Raw genomic sequence first — 18816 nt, forward strand, 5'->3', positions numbered from 1 at the left:
TAGAATCTGATGTGATATGTTTTTCAAATCCGTAATGTTATCAAATAAGTGTGTTACATAAAAATTTTACTTTTAAAATTACCTTACACAAGTACGTTCCTGGGGCAAACACTTTAATCCACATATTTCATGTACATATGGTTAACTGCTGTCACCTTGTTCAAAAAACAAGTTAAGGCTGATAAAATTAAAATTAAATTATCAAAAAATGTAATTACAAAATTAAGAAAAATACATACAATTGTGAGCCAGAAAACAATACAGAAATGTAACTCTATTTCTTTACTGCACATTTGATACCCAAAATAGGAGAGGCATGGTAAACATTTTCTTCTGTAAGTTTAATCTGCTACGTATAATATAACCAAAATGAATACTTTATCTTAATTGTAACAGGTTTTAGCTAATGAAGTTGCTCAGGTTAAACCATCTTTCTATTGTTGTTGTTCAAAAGAATATACATTTGGCTGTTTACAGATTGAAGTTCATTGGAATACGGACTTTTACATTGAGCCGTGCCATGGGAAAACGACCAGCATGAATCCAGACAAGCCTGCGTATCCGCGCAGTCTGGTCAGGATCCATGCTGTTCGCTACAGGTTTCTCTCATTGCAATAGGCTTTGAAAGCGAACAACATGGATCCACCAGACTGCGCGGATGCGCAGACTGGTCTTGATCCATGCTGGTCACAAACCCACTATGTTGGTTTTCTCATGGCGCGGCTTACATTACCAAAAATTATAGAACAACGTGCAACACCAACTAAAAACGAAACTATTTGAAATATAGGAAGAAAAAGCATCAATTATTGATATTTTGGTCAACTTCCATATTTTGTTAGCTTTTGGCAGAATAATTTAGATAAAAACAAAAATTCATACCTCATCCATTCATATTAAATTTTTCATTCTAGTTTTACCCGTAGCTAGGTTCAAGAATCGTTACAATACTATCTCATGTGTCAGCTAATGAGTATAATTTAAAATAGCACGCTTTCAATCAAAGCTGTTCTCAGTTTTGGTAACAAATGTTTGTTCTTTCATGCTTTTTATTTTAACATTTAATCATACTTAGGCATTATCAAAACATATACTGATCTGATTTCTTTTCGTGTACATATGATTCATCGACAATGAGAGCTCATGAAAAAGCTCAACCCATTATATTCTATTATAAGACTCCATAATTTCATAGCATCGCCTATGTTTCCCCGACAATGGCAAAGCATGTGAGTCAAAAGACCATTTAATAAGCTTTTGCATTTCAAGCAAGTCTGAGGAAATGTTCGTGAATAGAACCTTCCTGTGGCTTTAACAGCGGAAGCACAATAAATATACATACTCGATATCAATTTACTTATTTCCGTAAAGTACATGGCTAGTTCGTCGGCTCGATGCTCTTATTCATCGTTATACAAACAGTTTATAGTCTCAAATCCTGATCGTAGAATAATATTCTGTTTAAGCATTTGTTTCCACTTTTAGTTTCGACGGAAATTATCCACGAGAAACATAATTATCTGACAAAAACGTGGAATATATTATATTTCTGTACAAGCCTATAAATATCTGGTATATACCCCTTTGTGTGTTAGTAAACACTTTTTTCGCAAAGTAATGTATGGGTAGTCTGCACAGTTGGCCAAAAAGACTGCAATTACATATAATCAATTTCACTTTCAATTTACGTTGAACCGAAAGCACTTTAAGTAAAGTCTGAGCTGGGATTATTTGGTATCCGCTAAATAAACTTTATGCAAAGTCTGTGGGATCTATCTAGTTGAAGTAAATCTGTAGACGAAATATTATTCCACAGCTCAAACCCATATAAACCTTTGGGTAAAACAACCGCTTTGTAAATTTTATACAATGTAATACAGTTCAATCCCTCTGGTTGCAATCTGCTATTAGAAATTCCTAAAAATGTGCCTCGCAATTTCACACTATCATCATGCATTAGTTGTCTAGTGCTAAAGTATCTGTCTGTCTTAATGTCTAAATGAGTATAACCTTTTTATTTCTCTTCTGCCTAAGGACATACTTCCGGTTTCGAGTATAAATTTGGGTTCGCATTGAATTCCTCAACTGCACATTTACTAGCGCCACTGATAGGAATATGTATAACTGATGCCAGGCATAATGCTTAAATCCTTACTTGAAAAGGATATGAGCGTCATGCCATCTGCCGGGGTTTGAAGATATATTTATGTTATACATGCACGTTCCGCAACAACTTTCTTGCAGATAATTGATCAAACCATTTATGAAAAGAAGATAGAGTAGTGGCAATCTGTTGCACCCCCTCCCCGCCCCCGCCCCTCCCCCCGACGAGTGCCTTGTTCTACTTTGAACCATTCCGATGCAAATTGTTGCTTTCTCACACAATTGATCATATTTGTGTACAGTTCAGAAAATGCTAAAAGCGTTGTAGAGTCTAGCCCACTATGTCTGCGTTTGTAGTGGAGTGAACAGTCACGATCAAATGCTTGTTTTGCGTCTGGAAAGCAGATATGAAGTTTGCTAAAATTGTTTTTGCTAAACCAAATGGATTCTCTTAGCACAAAAGATGTCATTAAGCAGCCAAGTTTTTCCTGGAAGCCACCTTGTTGTGGACTTAAGCTTTGTAAAATAAAAGGTTTTGTTTTTTCTTCGTTGACCTTTTTAAATAATTTAAGAACAGTTAATGCAAGTCTATGCTATCACTCGGAAATTATTACCAAAGGCAATGGAACTCTTGGCATTATCCAATATCAGTGTTTCACATGCTAGATGACACGTGTAATATAGTTTTAGGAATTAATTATTTTTCATTTGAAAGGTATTAAACATTATATGAGTCACAATTGCAGTCTGTTCAAAAAGTGCAAAATTGATGAGTTTTGCATGCTATTTTTGATGGAATGTAAAACTCTCGTTTTGATAACTTTCTGTATTCTTATATGAGAGTCATGATCTTGCCATTAATTAAAAGCACAAAACATGCATGGAATTTATAAAATGGCCACCCATATTCTGCTCATTAGGGAAATGCAATATTGCGACTCGCTAGATGTAAACCTGACCGTTTTCTAATCTAAGTGTACCCTGCTACCTTAAATAGTAGTACAATACTTTGTCTATCAATTTACTTCCGGTTATTACGCTTGTGTGTGTGTGGTGTTAACGGGTCAGAAAAAAAACACACTCTGATTAACCACTGTTTATTGCATGACTGCGGCATTTTCCTTTGAAGTTTTGTGTTTTCTAAATTCTGGTATCGCCACGGTTAGCTGTGCTCTAAATTCCGTTGCACACAGGTATCGCTCATAGTTTTCTCTGTCTGGAGTGTAGAACAATAAACACAAATTAGCAAGTGATGCTGTGATAAGGTATTGAAAATGATAAGCTATTTGAAATAATTTATTACTGTATTTCTGTAGTTTAGTTCTCTACATCTTGATTTAAAACTTGATTTTTTAAATAACATAAAAATATAACTGCAAAAATGATTATGATATTCTATTCAGTTTAAACATTCAAATTACGTTTCTGGCAAAGCTTTGCAATATGCTCTAGGTGTTAATTTCATCGATACATGAAACGTTTGTTGATAAAATTAGCCACGTGGGGTTTGTTTACATTCCCTATTTCTCCAGGGTTCATGACCTCGTAATCGCCTTACCACCCCGCCCCCAACCCCCGGCAAATTCAAATTTTGAGCAGTTAGTTTAAATTATTTTTGAAACTATATTTCACAACTTTTTGTTTTGAAAAACAATTACACCAATTGATAAAGAATGTTTCAATGCGTATTTATGAACCTTTTTATATATATTTTTTTAGTAGTTTATTTAGAATTTTGAAAAAGGGATCTGATGTAAAACATGCATAATTTATATAAAAACCTACCCAGCGCCATCTTCTGGCTTTTATATGGTAGTTGGGGGTTTACCATGAAATGTTTCTAAGGGAGGCTCAACAGGGGAAATATTTTTAAATATTTTAAATTTAAGATATTTAAAAAATGTGTTCAGTTTACTGTTTTTAATCATGCAATAAATCAGTTAGACAATACATACGCGTGTGTTACCGGCGGGTATCATCATGCTTGGGAGAATCTCAGGGAACGTAATTTGATAGCAAATTACGTTCCCTGAGATTCCCCCGCGCATGATGATACCAGCCGGTAACACACTTTTATGTATTATCTAACTTATACATGTTACAGGGATTTATATAAATCGCAAGGATTTTTTCAGGTAATTATATACATTTAGTTGTATTTCAGCTTTTATTCTTCTATAGTCTATTTTTATTACGATTTATACTTGCAAAAAACAAAACGAAACCGAAAGTGTTTATCTAGATATCGTTTAATTTCTACGTCCTGTTATACATGATGATATAAAGATATACTACATGTATGTGCAGTTTTAACTAAATACGATATCATTAGGTGTCCACTTTTTATATAAAATCCTGTTCGGATAAATACGAAATATTGTGTTATGATAACTTGATAGCGTGTCATCAGATATGACCTAATTTCAAAGCAACATTAAAAGCTCAAAATGGCTTTCTTTAAAATGTGACCTATGAACATAAACTATTAACTTCTTTTTCAATCCTATTTCAAGTACATTTTGTTGTGTAATTGTTTTCTCTAGTAATTGTCGAAGATTTGAATATTGATGAACACTGTAGAAAGTTTTATTGAATCCATAGTTTTTGATTATCTCCCTTGATGGCATTTACTGTAAACGTGTATGTGCAGTACTAAAAGTAGCGCTTTTCTACCAATGTAACTATGCATACCATCTATTTGGACAGCTGTTGCATCTGTTTTTAACATAAAATTTAAAGCCTTATGGAACTGTTAGTGTAAAATGTATCATCGCCAAACACTTTTACAGAAAATATTCTTATTTGTATACATGAAATATAGTAATTTATTCTTTATCGGGGTCGTAGCGCAATTGGTAGATCTAGATACGTTATTGGCATACATAAATATGGCTGTAACTCAAATCATGACATGGACTTTTAGAATAGTTCAAATCTCTATTTCAAACTTCTACCTCTCTGAACTTCACACCTGTCAAAATCACCACAGGTGAATTAAGCAAATTGTTCAGTCAATAAATAGAACCATATGACGTCACTGTCAAGTTGTCGTCTTACACGATAGAGCTGCATTCACACTAAAATTCCAAATAATTACAGTCATTTCTGTTTTGTGAAGTCGTAGTTTAAATCAATACCGTGGCTAGTTACGCATTGTGTGTACTATTTCTATCTTAACATATAATCTTGTTAAAAAAGACGTTTTACTAGCTCTATCTTTTGATTGGGTGCAGACAGTCAAATATGCTAAGTTATGGAAAACATTTATTATACAGTAATTGACTTATGTTGAGGTCAATATGTGTAATAGTTTAAACATATTTATTCCAAAATAGTAAACATATACATTGGTACATAGTAATACAGTGAATATTTTGTGTTTTTATGGACATGTAAAAATTATATTGACCGAGGACGCAGTCTGAGGTCCATATCATTTTTACAGGTCCGTATAAGCACATATTGACCTAAACATGAGTCTATAATTGTTATATTATATGCCCTTCTCAAATGCACTTATTTGACTGGCCCATATTTCATACACATAAGAAAGGGTGATATCACAAGAGTCATTATCACGTTTGTGGGTCAATATCGCTTTTTGCGGACCGGCGCGTGTACCCCTTTCGACCAATCAAATGGACTTATTTGAGAGGGGTATATATTATACTAGAATAAATCTTAGATTAGTGTTTCAGGCTTTTTTTGTTCAGGGCAATAACTTTGATTTATAATCGATGTTTGGTTAAAAGGGATAAATGATATTTTTATGGGTGATTCTTAAAGACATACATACACTAAATAGAAAAATGGCGCGAAAAAAGTGGTAGTGGCATAATTGCGGATACAATTGCAAATAGTTCTCTTTTTGCATTTTTTCCTTTTTTTTTTTGCTCTGTAGAGCTATTTTCCTTATTTTCTTTACACTTTTTTTTGTTAAAACCACATTACAGATCTATACTTGACATGTAGGTAGCATTTTCATAATGAAATGACACTATCACAGAATTTTTCATGGAAACTTAGATCACACATCACCACTATAATTTGGGGTCTCGTTTTCTAGCTGATTTTGCAGTTTGCATGTTTGACGGAAATTATTCTTCTTTCATCAAACATGACCCTCACTTTTCTTTTGATTTTTGTTAAGCACTGCCAATATTCTTCGAGAAAATTTAAGTTACAAACATTTAAAATTGGTCCTGATCTGTGCCGCGGCCATTGTAAATAGGTCAATTTTATATAGAATAAAGAACAGCTATTTAGTGTGTTATATTACCTAAAGTAGAAATTGATGTCTGAATCTACTATCGCCATTTTCTATTTTTTTTTTCTCTACGATGCTCGAAATCCCACTAAAGAAGTCGAAGCACTGTACAACTACGGCGATAAAAGTTGTTTAAATTCACCGCAATGTTGAAAATAGGTAACTGCGATGATGAAAGACCACGATGGCCATATTACAAGAAATTTGCGTTTTCACCGTAAAGTTTTCCTTTATCATCGTTGATACTTCGACATACAACATCACGGTATAACATTTACCCACGTGGTTCCCAACAATGACATAAAGAAACGAGCGAAAAATACATCAAGTTTTATTTTCAATTTGAAAAGTCGTATGGGACTGGACCGAAATATTATAAACACAATTTGTAAAATCTACACGAAGATCCTTTTGAAGCATAGAATGCAACTAAGCAAAATATTCATGAGCGGTAATAGGAAGTGCAACACCGCTCACGCCCCCTGAAAGTTTTGGTTACTCTCACGCGCATGCTGGTTCATCAGATAAACATTTTTATGAATGATTCATCATTTCTAAGTATTTTTTAGAAATTTACCAAACCGTATTAACCATCAATGAACTTTAAACCATCTCTCTCCTTTGACAATGAAAGTAATTGTAACGTCACAAGTAGCGTAAAGCAATGTAAATAAATCGACATTGTACTAATTATTAGTAATTTCAGAATAGGAATGAATTGTAGAAAATATGAATATTAAACAATCAAATTAATATGTCGCAAATGTGAAGAAATAAAATAAGTTAGGTTACACAAGGCCTTTTTTCGCCCGACGCGTCGTTTGTATATTCTTATTTTAAACTGGCAAAATTTTCCTTATCATATATGTTTTAGTTATTTGTAATACACTCTTTATAATATCAACAATCATTGTTACTTGGTTATATACATTTTTAGAAATTGTTTCAACGGTTAAGTAAAATATTTTTCATTCTGCGGTTCATCAAACGAGTAAATTATAGATAAAGCATGCATTTAAAAAATGTAAGAAGTATAAAATACTACAGAATGAGAAGCATTTTGCGATAAAAATATAAAGCCTAGAATTTTGCAATTATACATATTTATGTTGTAGTTCTGGAACAATGGGAGAAAGACTGACAAACAAAGACAGAGACCAGATAGAGAAGTGGATTGGCACAGGGCCTAAAACATTCACACTTCTTTATGCCATAACCAAAGACAAATGTGATGTCACGGTCTTTCATAAGAAGTGTGACGGTCAGGGACCAACGGTCACCGTACTCTATAATGACAAAGAATCTGTCTATGGCGGCTACAGCCCGATTACCTGGAACTCGGTAATCAGTGCATATGGATCAAGTAGTGAAGCATTTCTTTTCCAGCTCTATCACGACGGGAAACAAAAACCTTCTAAATTTGAATTGAAAGCAGGACAGTATCATTATGCAGTTTGCAACCAAACAAACATCGGTCCAACATTTGGAGCAGGTCATGACCTCCATACATTTAGCGGTACTATTAATCGTTCTGGTTCTGTTTTCCCTTTAAACGGCTATGCCGGTTTTGGAAATTCTTACGACATGCAGGGTGTCAGCGCAGATGACATCCATAATGGTAATTTAAACGTCACTGAATTGGAAGTTTACAAAGTTACATGTACGTATATTTTGAATTTTTTAAAAGCGAAAAAAAGAGTTTTAGTGAAAGTGATTTATGAATAATTCATTTTCATTTTGAAGTTGTTTTTTACATAATTCATATTTATCTTATATACATATATATATATATATATATATATATATATATATATATATATATATATATATATATATATATATATATATATATATATATATATATATATATATATATATATATATATATATATATATATCGTTTAAGACCTATTATATACTAAAGTCTTAATATGATCATTTTCAATCATGTTGCTTAGGCTTTTCTGAAACTTATTATTTTCTCTGTATAGATATGATATATACTGCAGACAGTCCTACCTATCAAAACACCGAAATATTATTGTATACAATAACTGGATTATCGCAAGAAGAATTTATCTGACTGTAAAATAATTGTCAAAAACATGTTTATTGTATGACATAAAAAATGACATTATAATGAAATGATTTTTCACCAAGTATTTAACCATACAATTTGTTCATTGTTCCTAGTAACTACATTTGCGTTTCATACAGGTGCATAAATAAATCTCAGGTAAGATTATCATATGTGTCATTGATTTATCTGTAGTACTGTATCTATTATATGGCAGCTTATTTACGCGCATACAATAAATTTTCTGTATAACATCATGCTACTAACTAGACAGTATGTTTAACATATGTTTTGTAAAATTTGCAGATGACGAAGACAAAGAAAGAAAACCGTGGCGGGAGTTGGACAACTGGAATACAAAGGTATAACAAGAGCTCTGTTGATTGTTATACTCCTCAAAAATGAAACTGACTTGTGTGTGGGGAGGGAGGGGGCGGGGTGGGTCATGGATTGCAGTGTTATTGGAGGGGGTGAATAAAGTGGATTGTTGCTCTTCTATAATTACTTTATCACCAACCACCTATATTCAAAGTTTAAAGTCAAAACCTTGAATAGTTTTGAAGTTTTGCTCTGGACACAAAATAAAATGGCAAATCTGAACACAATTTGTGACCTTGATCTTCGTCCATTCGCTCTATTGGCATTTGACCTATTGACTTTGTTCATGCGCGACGCCCCGTTGCCACCTACCTTTATGCCAAGTTTTAAGTATATACCTTAATGGTTATATAGTTATGCTCCAGACACGAAAAATTAACGGACAAACGGACAGACACATGCACAATTACTTAATACGTCCGTTTTCTTTCAAGAACGGGCATAATATACTATTTAAAAGTCATTGTATAACGATTTTTGTGATCGGTTTATTCATGATGACCAATATGAACTACTGTATATTAAATAGTCATGTTTTCTACTTTCAGAGATTATATTAATGTCGTGCTCGACAATAATGTAATATGCTCTGTGATAGTGATTTATCACTGACATTGCGCTAAATTCTGGATGTGGTATGCAGGAGACAATTTGTACTAATCTTGTGTCTGCCCAAAACCCTAGCGTATGTCCCTAATCTGGTCATTTGAGTTTGATGATGTACCTTTTTTTTAATTGTGGTTTTCATTCTAGGAGCTGGAAAAGCTCAAGGAAGACATCCTTACATTCAAACCGTCTCCCGACCTTAATTTCAAAGAGGCAAGAATTGCAATGATAGGTCCAGTTGGAGCCGGGAAGTCGAGTTTCTACAATACAATAGATTCGATATTTCGTGGTCGTATAACACAAAGAGCATGCAGTGGAAGCGCGGAGCAAAGTGTTACTACTGGGATAGTATGTTTGTGCAATTTGTATGATGACTTCGGTTTCTCTTCCCGTTAACTTTAGCTGTCCAACTTTCAAGAATAATATATCTCCAAGACTTCTATAAAACTGCATGCCACATTTTGAATAAAAAATATGAAAATGTAAATCACTCATATTATATCACACATTGTACGGTTTCGATGTGTTAAATATTATATTTTTATTCAGCTTTCAGTTATGTTAGGTTAGTTTTCAAATTTAATAAAAAGATCAAGGTTGATCAAAATAAAACTATATGTTTTCACAAAAATAAAATATGTCATGTAACAAAAACTGTCTATTAAGAAACACCACCACTCAGTTACAAAACTGTCACATACTTTGTGTATTTTGTAAGAGTACTTTTGTAGGAATAATAATATCTGTCATGTGTTTACGAATCGGATAGAAATATCCGCCCCTCGGCGGTAATGAGACTTGCCGAATTACCGCCCATGCGCAGGTGGTAGAGGGACGGATATTTCTATTCGATTCGTAAACACATGACTGATATTTTTTCTTGCATATCGTATACATGTTAGCATTTTATTCTGGCAAATTATTTTTCTTGCATACCGTATTTTACAAATAACAGGTAGAAATACTTATCTAGCAATCTTTCTTATGGTAGAGAATGAACACAAAGCGCGGGAAATTAACATCCGTAAGCAGAAGTGACGTCATGATGTTTTGCGTTACGCACAATAACAAAGTTCCACTTGAGTTTTATCATTTGTAGCGTAACGTTATGTCCTTACGGTAAACTAACGTATTTTGAATCGAGAACTATACTATAAGGAAAGGAGAGAAACTACCAAGGTTCCTGTTTTTTCATATTTTACATATGCAATATAATTATTATCAGTGCATGAACCACTAGTTTTCATTAACATCACGAGAGTCATCTGGCATGGGGGTGTCAGATCGGTTTTGCCGGCATGGGTAAAAAAATCGGAAATGCCAGTCCGGTGTGCTAGAAATTCGTAACTTAGTAATTTTAAAAGGTAGATTTTATATGTTCTTTTATCATGTTTTCATTTTTGTTTTCTAAACACTTTTTACTTTTTACAGTATATACCATACTCGGTTAGGACTGACAATGGAGACTCACCGAAGTTCATTTTGTGTGACACGCCTGGTCTCGAAGAATCTGCTGGTTTGGAAGTTAACGAGTGTAGTTACCTACTAGACGGAAACTTACCGAACTTTTACTTAGTAAGTGTGTTATTTACTTTTTTCTGAATGTGTACATACTTTTTAAAATCCTGAAGTGAATGTTAAAATATATTATGTTCAATCGAGACATTTCGCGAATGCATGCATATACTTAATAAACTTTAATCGTCAAAACGTTATTAAACCAGGATAGTATGAAAAGATAATCCGTTTATAAGGACATATTTTTTAATGTCCTTTTGTAAAGAAATAAGAACATATGTCGAATTCTGTGTAGGAAGTGTATAGACATACGCTCGAATTCTATATCTCCTTTACAAAGATGAAAAAATTGCATACCCTTTATATATGATTGTATAAGAAACTTGCAAAAAGAAAAATAATTTCATACACTTTTTTGGTAACTGCATAATCACACACACAAATTGTTTTAAAAGCAACATGTATATACAATAATGGCATTCTAAACCGTTTCAGTTCAATAGAAAATCCCCTTTTACCTCGAAAGCTGATAATTTTGAGGAGGATCCAACTACTCAAGACAGGATCCATTGTGTTGTGTTTGTGCTTGATGCAACAACACTGGATGTGGTGTCATCTAAAGTTGTAGAGAAAATGAAGAATTTCCAGCGCATAATGAACGAAAGGGGTACTGATTTAGTCTTTCAAATGCTTTTCAAAATTAAGATGATGTTAAACAGCTCATTGCCCTGACTGATCATACACTCCAAAAGAACTGGCATTCATGTAAATATTCCATATTTATGATTTTATGTAAAATGTGTTACACAAATATTAACTTATCGTCTTAAAATGTTGAAATTTAGAAATAGTTTGAGTAAAATAAATCTACTTTTGTTGAGTTTTTCACATTGTGGCAGTGTGAACTTCAAATTGTAAAACAAGGCTATTTGGTATAAAGTCAACTTTGTTGAGACCTAATTGTGTTCAGACTAAAAAGTATTATAATATTATTTCTAATCGCACGAAAATGCGCATCATATGAAGGACATCTTGTCATCATGTGTTTAAAAGTATAAAAGCTAAAAACAAGTACAGAGATAAAACATTTGTCACATTCCCAAGAGCTAATCAGAATATGCCTCGTAATAAAACACCGCTAAATTTAGTTTTCTTTCATAGCATCAGATAATGTGTATGCCAAGAAAAACTTGCAAGCAGAAAATGTCCAGGATAGTGTAGTTATGTATACATGATTTTGACATGATCATGTGTAGGTATAATGATGTTACCTCTTGTACTTTAGAAATTCCACAACTTATTGTACTGACGAAGGTAGACAAGCTATGTAAAGACGTCCAAAAGGACATATCGTTCACATACAAAAGCTGGGTAGTTGAGGAACATGTCGAGAAAGCATCGCAACTTCTTGGTCTTCGCCGATCTAACGTACTTCCGGTCAAAAATTACGAGGAAGAAACAACACTTGATATCAACATTAACATTCTTACTTTACTTGCTTTAAGAAAGATTTTAGACTCGACAGAAGATTATATGCATAATCTACTGGATAGACAAAAGTTTGGGCAAATGAAAATATGCGAAAAGTAACACAATGTTTCTTGAAAGAATAAGCAACATTTTGAGGAGGAATAAAGATGTCAGTGCGTATGCTTGACATAAATGACAATAGCAATACAATGTATTTTTATGTATCCTACTACATGTGTTCTCTAGTGGTATGCTGCAATAATTCTAATGGTATTGTTAATCTATGTTTTGCTATGGTTGTAGTTTCTTTAGTGTCTGTAATGGTATCTTAAAGCTTATGCCATAATCAAATTATACAATTTAGATATGATATATCTTGTACTACGTAAATGTTCAAAACCGATTATTGTCAATTTCCCGCAGCGCAAGGATTTCATATAACAGTATTAAGTCTTTAGGTTATTTATAGATTTTTTGTGTTTTCACAGCTTTCAGATTACAGTCGCTCTTTGTTAATCTAGGTGGCTTTGTTCATTTCAGGTAGTTATAACAAAAAGTCGGTGTACTTTCTTTTAATATTTATGATTTATGTAAACTTTGCTTCTAAAAATAAATACTTAGGGACACTGAGATAGATACTACTGAATTTTTCATTTACATCCATCTTTATTTCAAAAAATAAAGATGAAAGTCTTTCTACTAGACTGGAACGACTAAATAAGACATATATATTGTATCTATGAAATCTTAAACAAAATACTAGTATATCCATTTGTTAAAAGTTAAACCAGTTGGAAAGTAAGCTTTATATATTTTCATATTAAATTGCACAAGGACATTTAAAACAATTAAGACCACAGTTTAATTTCAGAAAAGCACTGATCAGGTTACTTACCTGAGTCATTTCATCTAATTCAAAGGAAACTATTGCAATATATATTATTCACTGAGGTTAATGAGAACACAGATGGATTTTGCATTATGATACCGGCTTGATGTCCATACAGTTCATAATGTCAAACCATTCGTAAGTTGTCATAGTGATGAATTTCTTGTTGTTGATTGTTGAATACTGCAATAACTTTTAAATTCTTTATTTTATCTTGGTAATTATGCAACTCATACGACACTAGAAATGTTTCCCTAATCAGCCGACAGCGTAAATTTAGTAAATGTTATATGAGCCGTGCCATGAGAAAACCAACATAGTAGGTTTGCGACCAGCATGGATCCAGACCAGCCTGCGCATCCGCGCAGTCTGGTCAGGCTCCATGCTGTTCGCTTTTAAAGCCTATTGGAATTGGAGAAACTGTTAGCGAACAGCATGGATCCTGACCAGACTGCGCGGATGCGCAGGCTGGTCTGGATCCATGCTGGTCGCAAACCCACTATGTTGGTTTTCTCATGGCACGGCTCAATATGATTATATTAATATCAGAATTAGTGTTGTTGTTTTGTTTTTCAACAATAAAGGGGAGTAATTGTATAAATCTTATTTATAAAATACTTTTCTCTAATTAATTTTAAGTTAAAAAGCAAAATTCTGAAAACTACATACATTGTAGTTGATTATTATATCATGACAGTACTAATAATCTATTCATGGAAAAGTTTAAAACAATTTGCTGATAAGTGCACCAACATGCACGTGTTTGTTTACACTTTTGGCATCACTGACTAAAGTCCTACTAGAAAACACATATTTCTATTAGGACTTTTGTCAGTAATGCCAAATGTGTTCATTAACACGTGTGTATTGGTGCACATGCCCTGCACGTGCAAAATGTGCTATATTGGTTATAACGCCTAATGCGGTTACGTTGACTCACTGCCTGCAGTACCTATTCAAATGCCGTTATGTAAAATGTCTTATAAATACATGCATTATTAATAAAAATAATAAATATCTAGTACAATAAAAACTGACAGATTAGGAATTTTGTTGAGTGTGCATCTACTGAATTACAGTTTGTATCAGAAGAGTTTAAGAATTTGTGGATAATGCCCCTGTTTAAAACCCTAGGCTAGAATCAAAAACTATCAAACACTACCTGACCATGTCCAATCTCCAAGTAATTTCAAAGTCTTGGAGAAAGTAATAGATGTCCTAAAACGACATCTTAGTAGAAACAAGCTTGTAAGCTCCTGAAACAGAACACAACTAAGTCGACTGGAATCATTTTCTTCGGTCTTTTAATTAGAAATGCGTTACTAGTAAGGCCTTGTGTTACTTGATTTAACTGCAGATCATTGACCAAATCATCATCGCATTCAACACTATTCGGACTAAATGCAAACTTCATACGCGATGAAATATTGGTTTATGCTCAATAAATGTTGTTTTCTTGCTCGTGTTGTATAGATATTGTTACATCTTAGTGGTCGCCATCAAACGGTGCGCATTGATAGTGAATTATCTACGCCTGTGTTTGGGAATACAGTGTGTCACGATCCGCTTGACTGTCAAATCCCAGTCCAGACGCATGAAATGTCTGCGATGAGTGTCTCTCACCTTACTAAAAGGCTAGTACTTGTTATTCCCAGGAAAGGTCAAATGTGATATTAAGGGATTAGTTAAAGAACCTGACTTCCTGTTCGCAAAGAACCAGGCTGTATCTAAAAAGGAGTTCTCTCTCTCTCTTCTTGGGGCTGTTCTTTGCTCTGTACCTCGGATCGGTCTGTGACTGTACTTGTTAAGAATGATTTTGTCGCCCAGAAATGCTGCCTTAGCGCTACGTAAAGCGCCTTTGAACGTGTTAATCATGGTAAGGGTGGTATAATAAAATAAGAATTAAAGATATAAAAATGTATACTGAACCTATGAATTGTATTGAATTGAATATGTACTTTCCACGGACTGCATCCTCATTTCTAAGACGACTATCACTTTCATCTGGCCTTTAAACCTTTAGAGGCTGTAACTAGAAGAGTGACGATGCCAGACCGTATTTAGATTTATCTCACCGGCGCCATGTTGCAGATGCACCACAGTATGTCAAATCTTTATGCGGAAAACAAAAGTTATTCATATAAAAGCATATCTAATTACACGTTGCTGACGTGCTAGTGAAGATCGGTAGCTCTGTGAATAACTCTTACCTATAATTTCTATAACTTACTTATCCACCTTTCAATTTGGTCATTAACTGTTAATAGTGATGCATACCATAAATATACTGACTGCATGGCGAAAAGTGTAGAACAAGATCATGATCTTTACTGGTCACTCGAGTTCAGCTTTATAAGGGTTAAATCTTTTAAATCTAAAAGAGTGACAGACTCTGTCATAAATATGGAACAGCAGATCACCTCTTTATGTCGGATATGAAATAGACAAATACGAAGCCTGGTACATAATCAGTTTGTTTCAAACAATAGTTTATTCATATATTTTCAACATGAAACGCTACATAATTCAGGCATGAATTAAGGATTGAGAAGAACGCTTAGCTTATTTGAATCGCTTTACATAATCAGTTTTGTGAGTAAGTATCTTGTAAATCTCCTTATTACCTCACGATTAGACTACTGTAACTGTTACCGTTGCTGAGTGCTAATAACCTATACAGCAAAATGTCAAGAACTTAGCAGTTTGCTCTATAACTATGACCTCCTGCCTCATTCGTATTACACCAATACTATAGAGGCACCATTTCTGACTCACATTTACAATACTTTATATTAGGGATATAATCTGATTGTACAAGGTAGATAGTAAAAATAAAAGACACAGAGATATCAGTTGCGACATAGACCGCAGTGTGATGTATTTTGTATTATGTTTTTTGAATAATTAAAGGGCAATTACTTGGTGAAAAATAATCCAACCCTAACAGGAAGATAATTTGCGCATCTCCTCTTGGTAGTATAGCTTCCTATGAAGTATGGGTAAATTTCAACCAGCCGTTCTTGAGAAATACTCCAGACAAGAAATTAACTATAGTATACTATTGTTAAATTATCAAAGGGCAATAACTCAATTAAAATCATCCGACTAGAACACGAACAAAATATGCGCATGTCCTCTTAATGGCGATGCTTCCTACGAAGGTGCATAAAATACCATCAAGTGATTGCTGAGATGTACTCCGGACAAGAATTGTGCTATAACATAATTATTATTGTTGAATAATCAAGGGGCAATAAATGGGCGAAAAATCATCCGACCAGAACACGAAGACAATATGCGCATCTCTTCTTGATAGTAAAGCTTCATATGAAGTATTGCTAATTTCAAACCTGTGGTTCCTGAGAAATACTCCGGACAATTATTGTACTATAGTATGCTACTCTTGAATAATCAAAGGGCTATAACTCATTGAAAAATCATCCGAGTGGAAGAAGAGGATAATACGCGCATCTCCTCTCCTCTTGATAGCAAAGCTTTATATAAATCATAACTAAATTTCAACCTGTCGTTCCTGAGAAATACTCCGGAAAAGCATTGTACTATAGTATATTACTGTTGAATAAGCAAAGGACAATAACTCTGTGCAAAATCATTCGACCGGAACATGAAGACAATATAGGCATCCCATCTTTATATTGAGGCTTCCTATAAAGTTTCACTAAATTTCAAACAGTGGTTGCTAAGAAATACTCCGGAAAACAAATGTACTATCATTGAATGACCAAAGGGCCATTACTGGGTGAAAAATTATCCAACCGGAACACGAAGATAATAATTATGTGTATTTCCTCTTGATAGTTTCGCTAAATTCCAACCAGTGATTTCTGAGAAATATACAGGACAAGAAATGCTGGACGGACGGACGGACAAACCTACGACTATATGCTTCCACTTCGAGGATCATTAAAGCACAAGGCAATAAGATACCAACACTTATAAATTTCTGACAGCTTTAATAAACATGCAATCTGTTTTATGCAATATTAATTTGTCATTCTTCATTTACTTATTTGGAAAACTATACGTTAAAATAAGTCTTAAAGGTGTGCTTTAGATGCTTTGATATGCATGGTTCCCATTTCTAACGAACGAAACAGATCGTTTAAAAAAATCATTCTAGTATAGCAACTATGTAAAAAATGTCTATCTGCGGTCTGTATTTCTGATGATATTCTCGTAGCTGTCAGAAATAAAAATGTTTTGGTAGTATATAAAAATTTGCTTTAAAAGGGAATGTATCCCTGTCTTTCCGAACTTTTCTACATGTACAAGAAAAACAAAGGTACATTGTGCCGTCCATTTATATATGATAACGCTTTCAAGATTATGAAAGCCACTTTGTCAACCTCTCCTCCATGGCAGCAATGACTTCCAGACATGATCTTCCCTCCCGTTTCAAAGCATTAGAGTCAAAATTTATAAGCATTTCCATTTCTTTAACAGTATCAAGATAATCTTTATTTTCGGATTGAATTAGTTTCCTTTCAGTCTCTGTTTCTGATTCAGGTGGTACTTTCTTTTCCAAAATTATTCTTTTCTTCAATAATAAATTGTCCTCCACAGAACGTTTTAGATATCTAAGACAATCCTCAACTCTTGCCGTTAACGTGTGTTTAGCAAACATATCCAAGCCAATGTTTCGCTTTGCCATATAAGTATATTTTTCATTCTATACGAGGTGATGTCTTCTGAAACTGGTTTTAAAACAGATTTTGCTATATTTTTCAGAATGATAGATACCTTTAACTGTGTTTCATTCAATTCTTTCATCAAATAAAGTTCTGCTAGTGTGTAACAAATTCTCCATTCAAGATATTGGGTTGGCGACCCTTTAAATCCTACAGGGACAACGTGTCCTTCAATACCGCATATATTATGCACTTGTTCTGGTGAAGGCCAACCCCGCGGCCGTCGTCTGAAAGCCCATTCTCGTAAGTGCTTATAATACAAACACCTGAAACATCTGACATTGTCAATATGCAAGTTCCCTAACGACGTGGGTGTCGATGGACCACTAATGGTGTGAGTTTTGAATTCATTCCTCTTGTTCCAATCACGGACATACATGTTGATCTCATGATTGAACAGCTCGCTTAAGATGTATGTTTCATCTTTATCATTTGGAGCTAGAGATGCCATTATTGAAGTTTTGTAAAATTCTCCATCACACTTTATAATTTTTAACCTTGTAGATCCGGGTGGTGTTGCTTGCATGTCAATCTCAAACAATGAAATATTACTTTTATTGATGAAGTTTTGGGGTTTTGTGTGCAGAGAGCGTCTTTCACAGTATGGGTATAGTCAATATCACTTTTGTAATAGAAATTAGTCTCCTCGCCTTTGCTACCTGTTGTAACACTGGTATGAATAGAATAATGGTCAAGTCTGTTGTAGGACTTGTGCGTCTGCTGCCTGTATTTTATCATATCATAACTATAACCAAGATGTTCCAAAAGATCCGAAATGTATAGAAAACATTACACTGCC

General features: G+C 33.9%; 1 protein-coding gene across 3 annotated transcripts in view; it reads left to right on the plus strand.

Moving 5' to 3' along the window:
* LOC123532333 (interferon-induced protein 44-like) overlaps positions 1-13049 on the plus strand; it is a 33702-nt gene extending 20653 nt beyond the window's left edge. The window contains exons 1-7 of one of the 3 annotated variants that reach the window (XM_053517711.1): positions 4118-4238; positions 7486-8030; positions 8754-8809; positions 9579-9779; positions 10863-11006; positions 11445-11616; positions 12235-13049. In XM_053517711.1, coding sequence (XP_053373686.1) covers positions 7496-8030; positions 8754-8809; positions 9579-9779; positions 10863-11006; positions 11445-11616; positions 12235-12539 — 1413 coding nt within the window. In that variant the 5' untranslated portion in view covers positions 4118-4238; positions 7486-7495 and the 3' untranslated portion in view covers positions 12540-13049. Of the gene's footprint in view, positions 1-4117; positions 4239-7485; positions 8031-8753; positions 8810-9578; positions 9780-10861; positions 11007-11444; positions 11617-12234 lie in introns of those variants that run through there. The other 2 variants (XM_053517709.1, XM_053517710.1) reach the window with 2 other exon arrangements.
* The last annotated feature ends 5767 nt before the right edge of the window (positions 13050-18816 follow it).

Source organism: Mercenaria mercenaria, chromosome 11 (genome assembly GCF_021730395.1).
Source record: "Mercenaria mercenaria strain notata chromosome 11, MADL_Memer_1, whole genome shotgun sequence".
In the NCBI taxonomy this organism is placed as follows: Eukaryota; Metazoa; Mollusca; class Bivalvia; order Venerida; family Veneridae; genus Mercenaria; species Mercenaria mercenaria.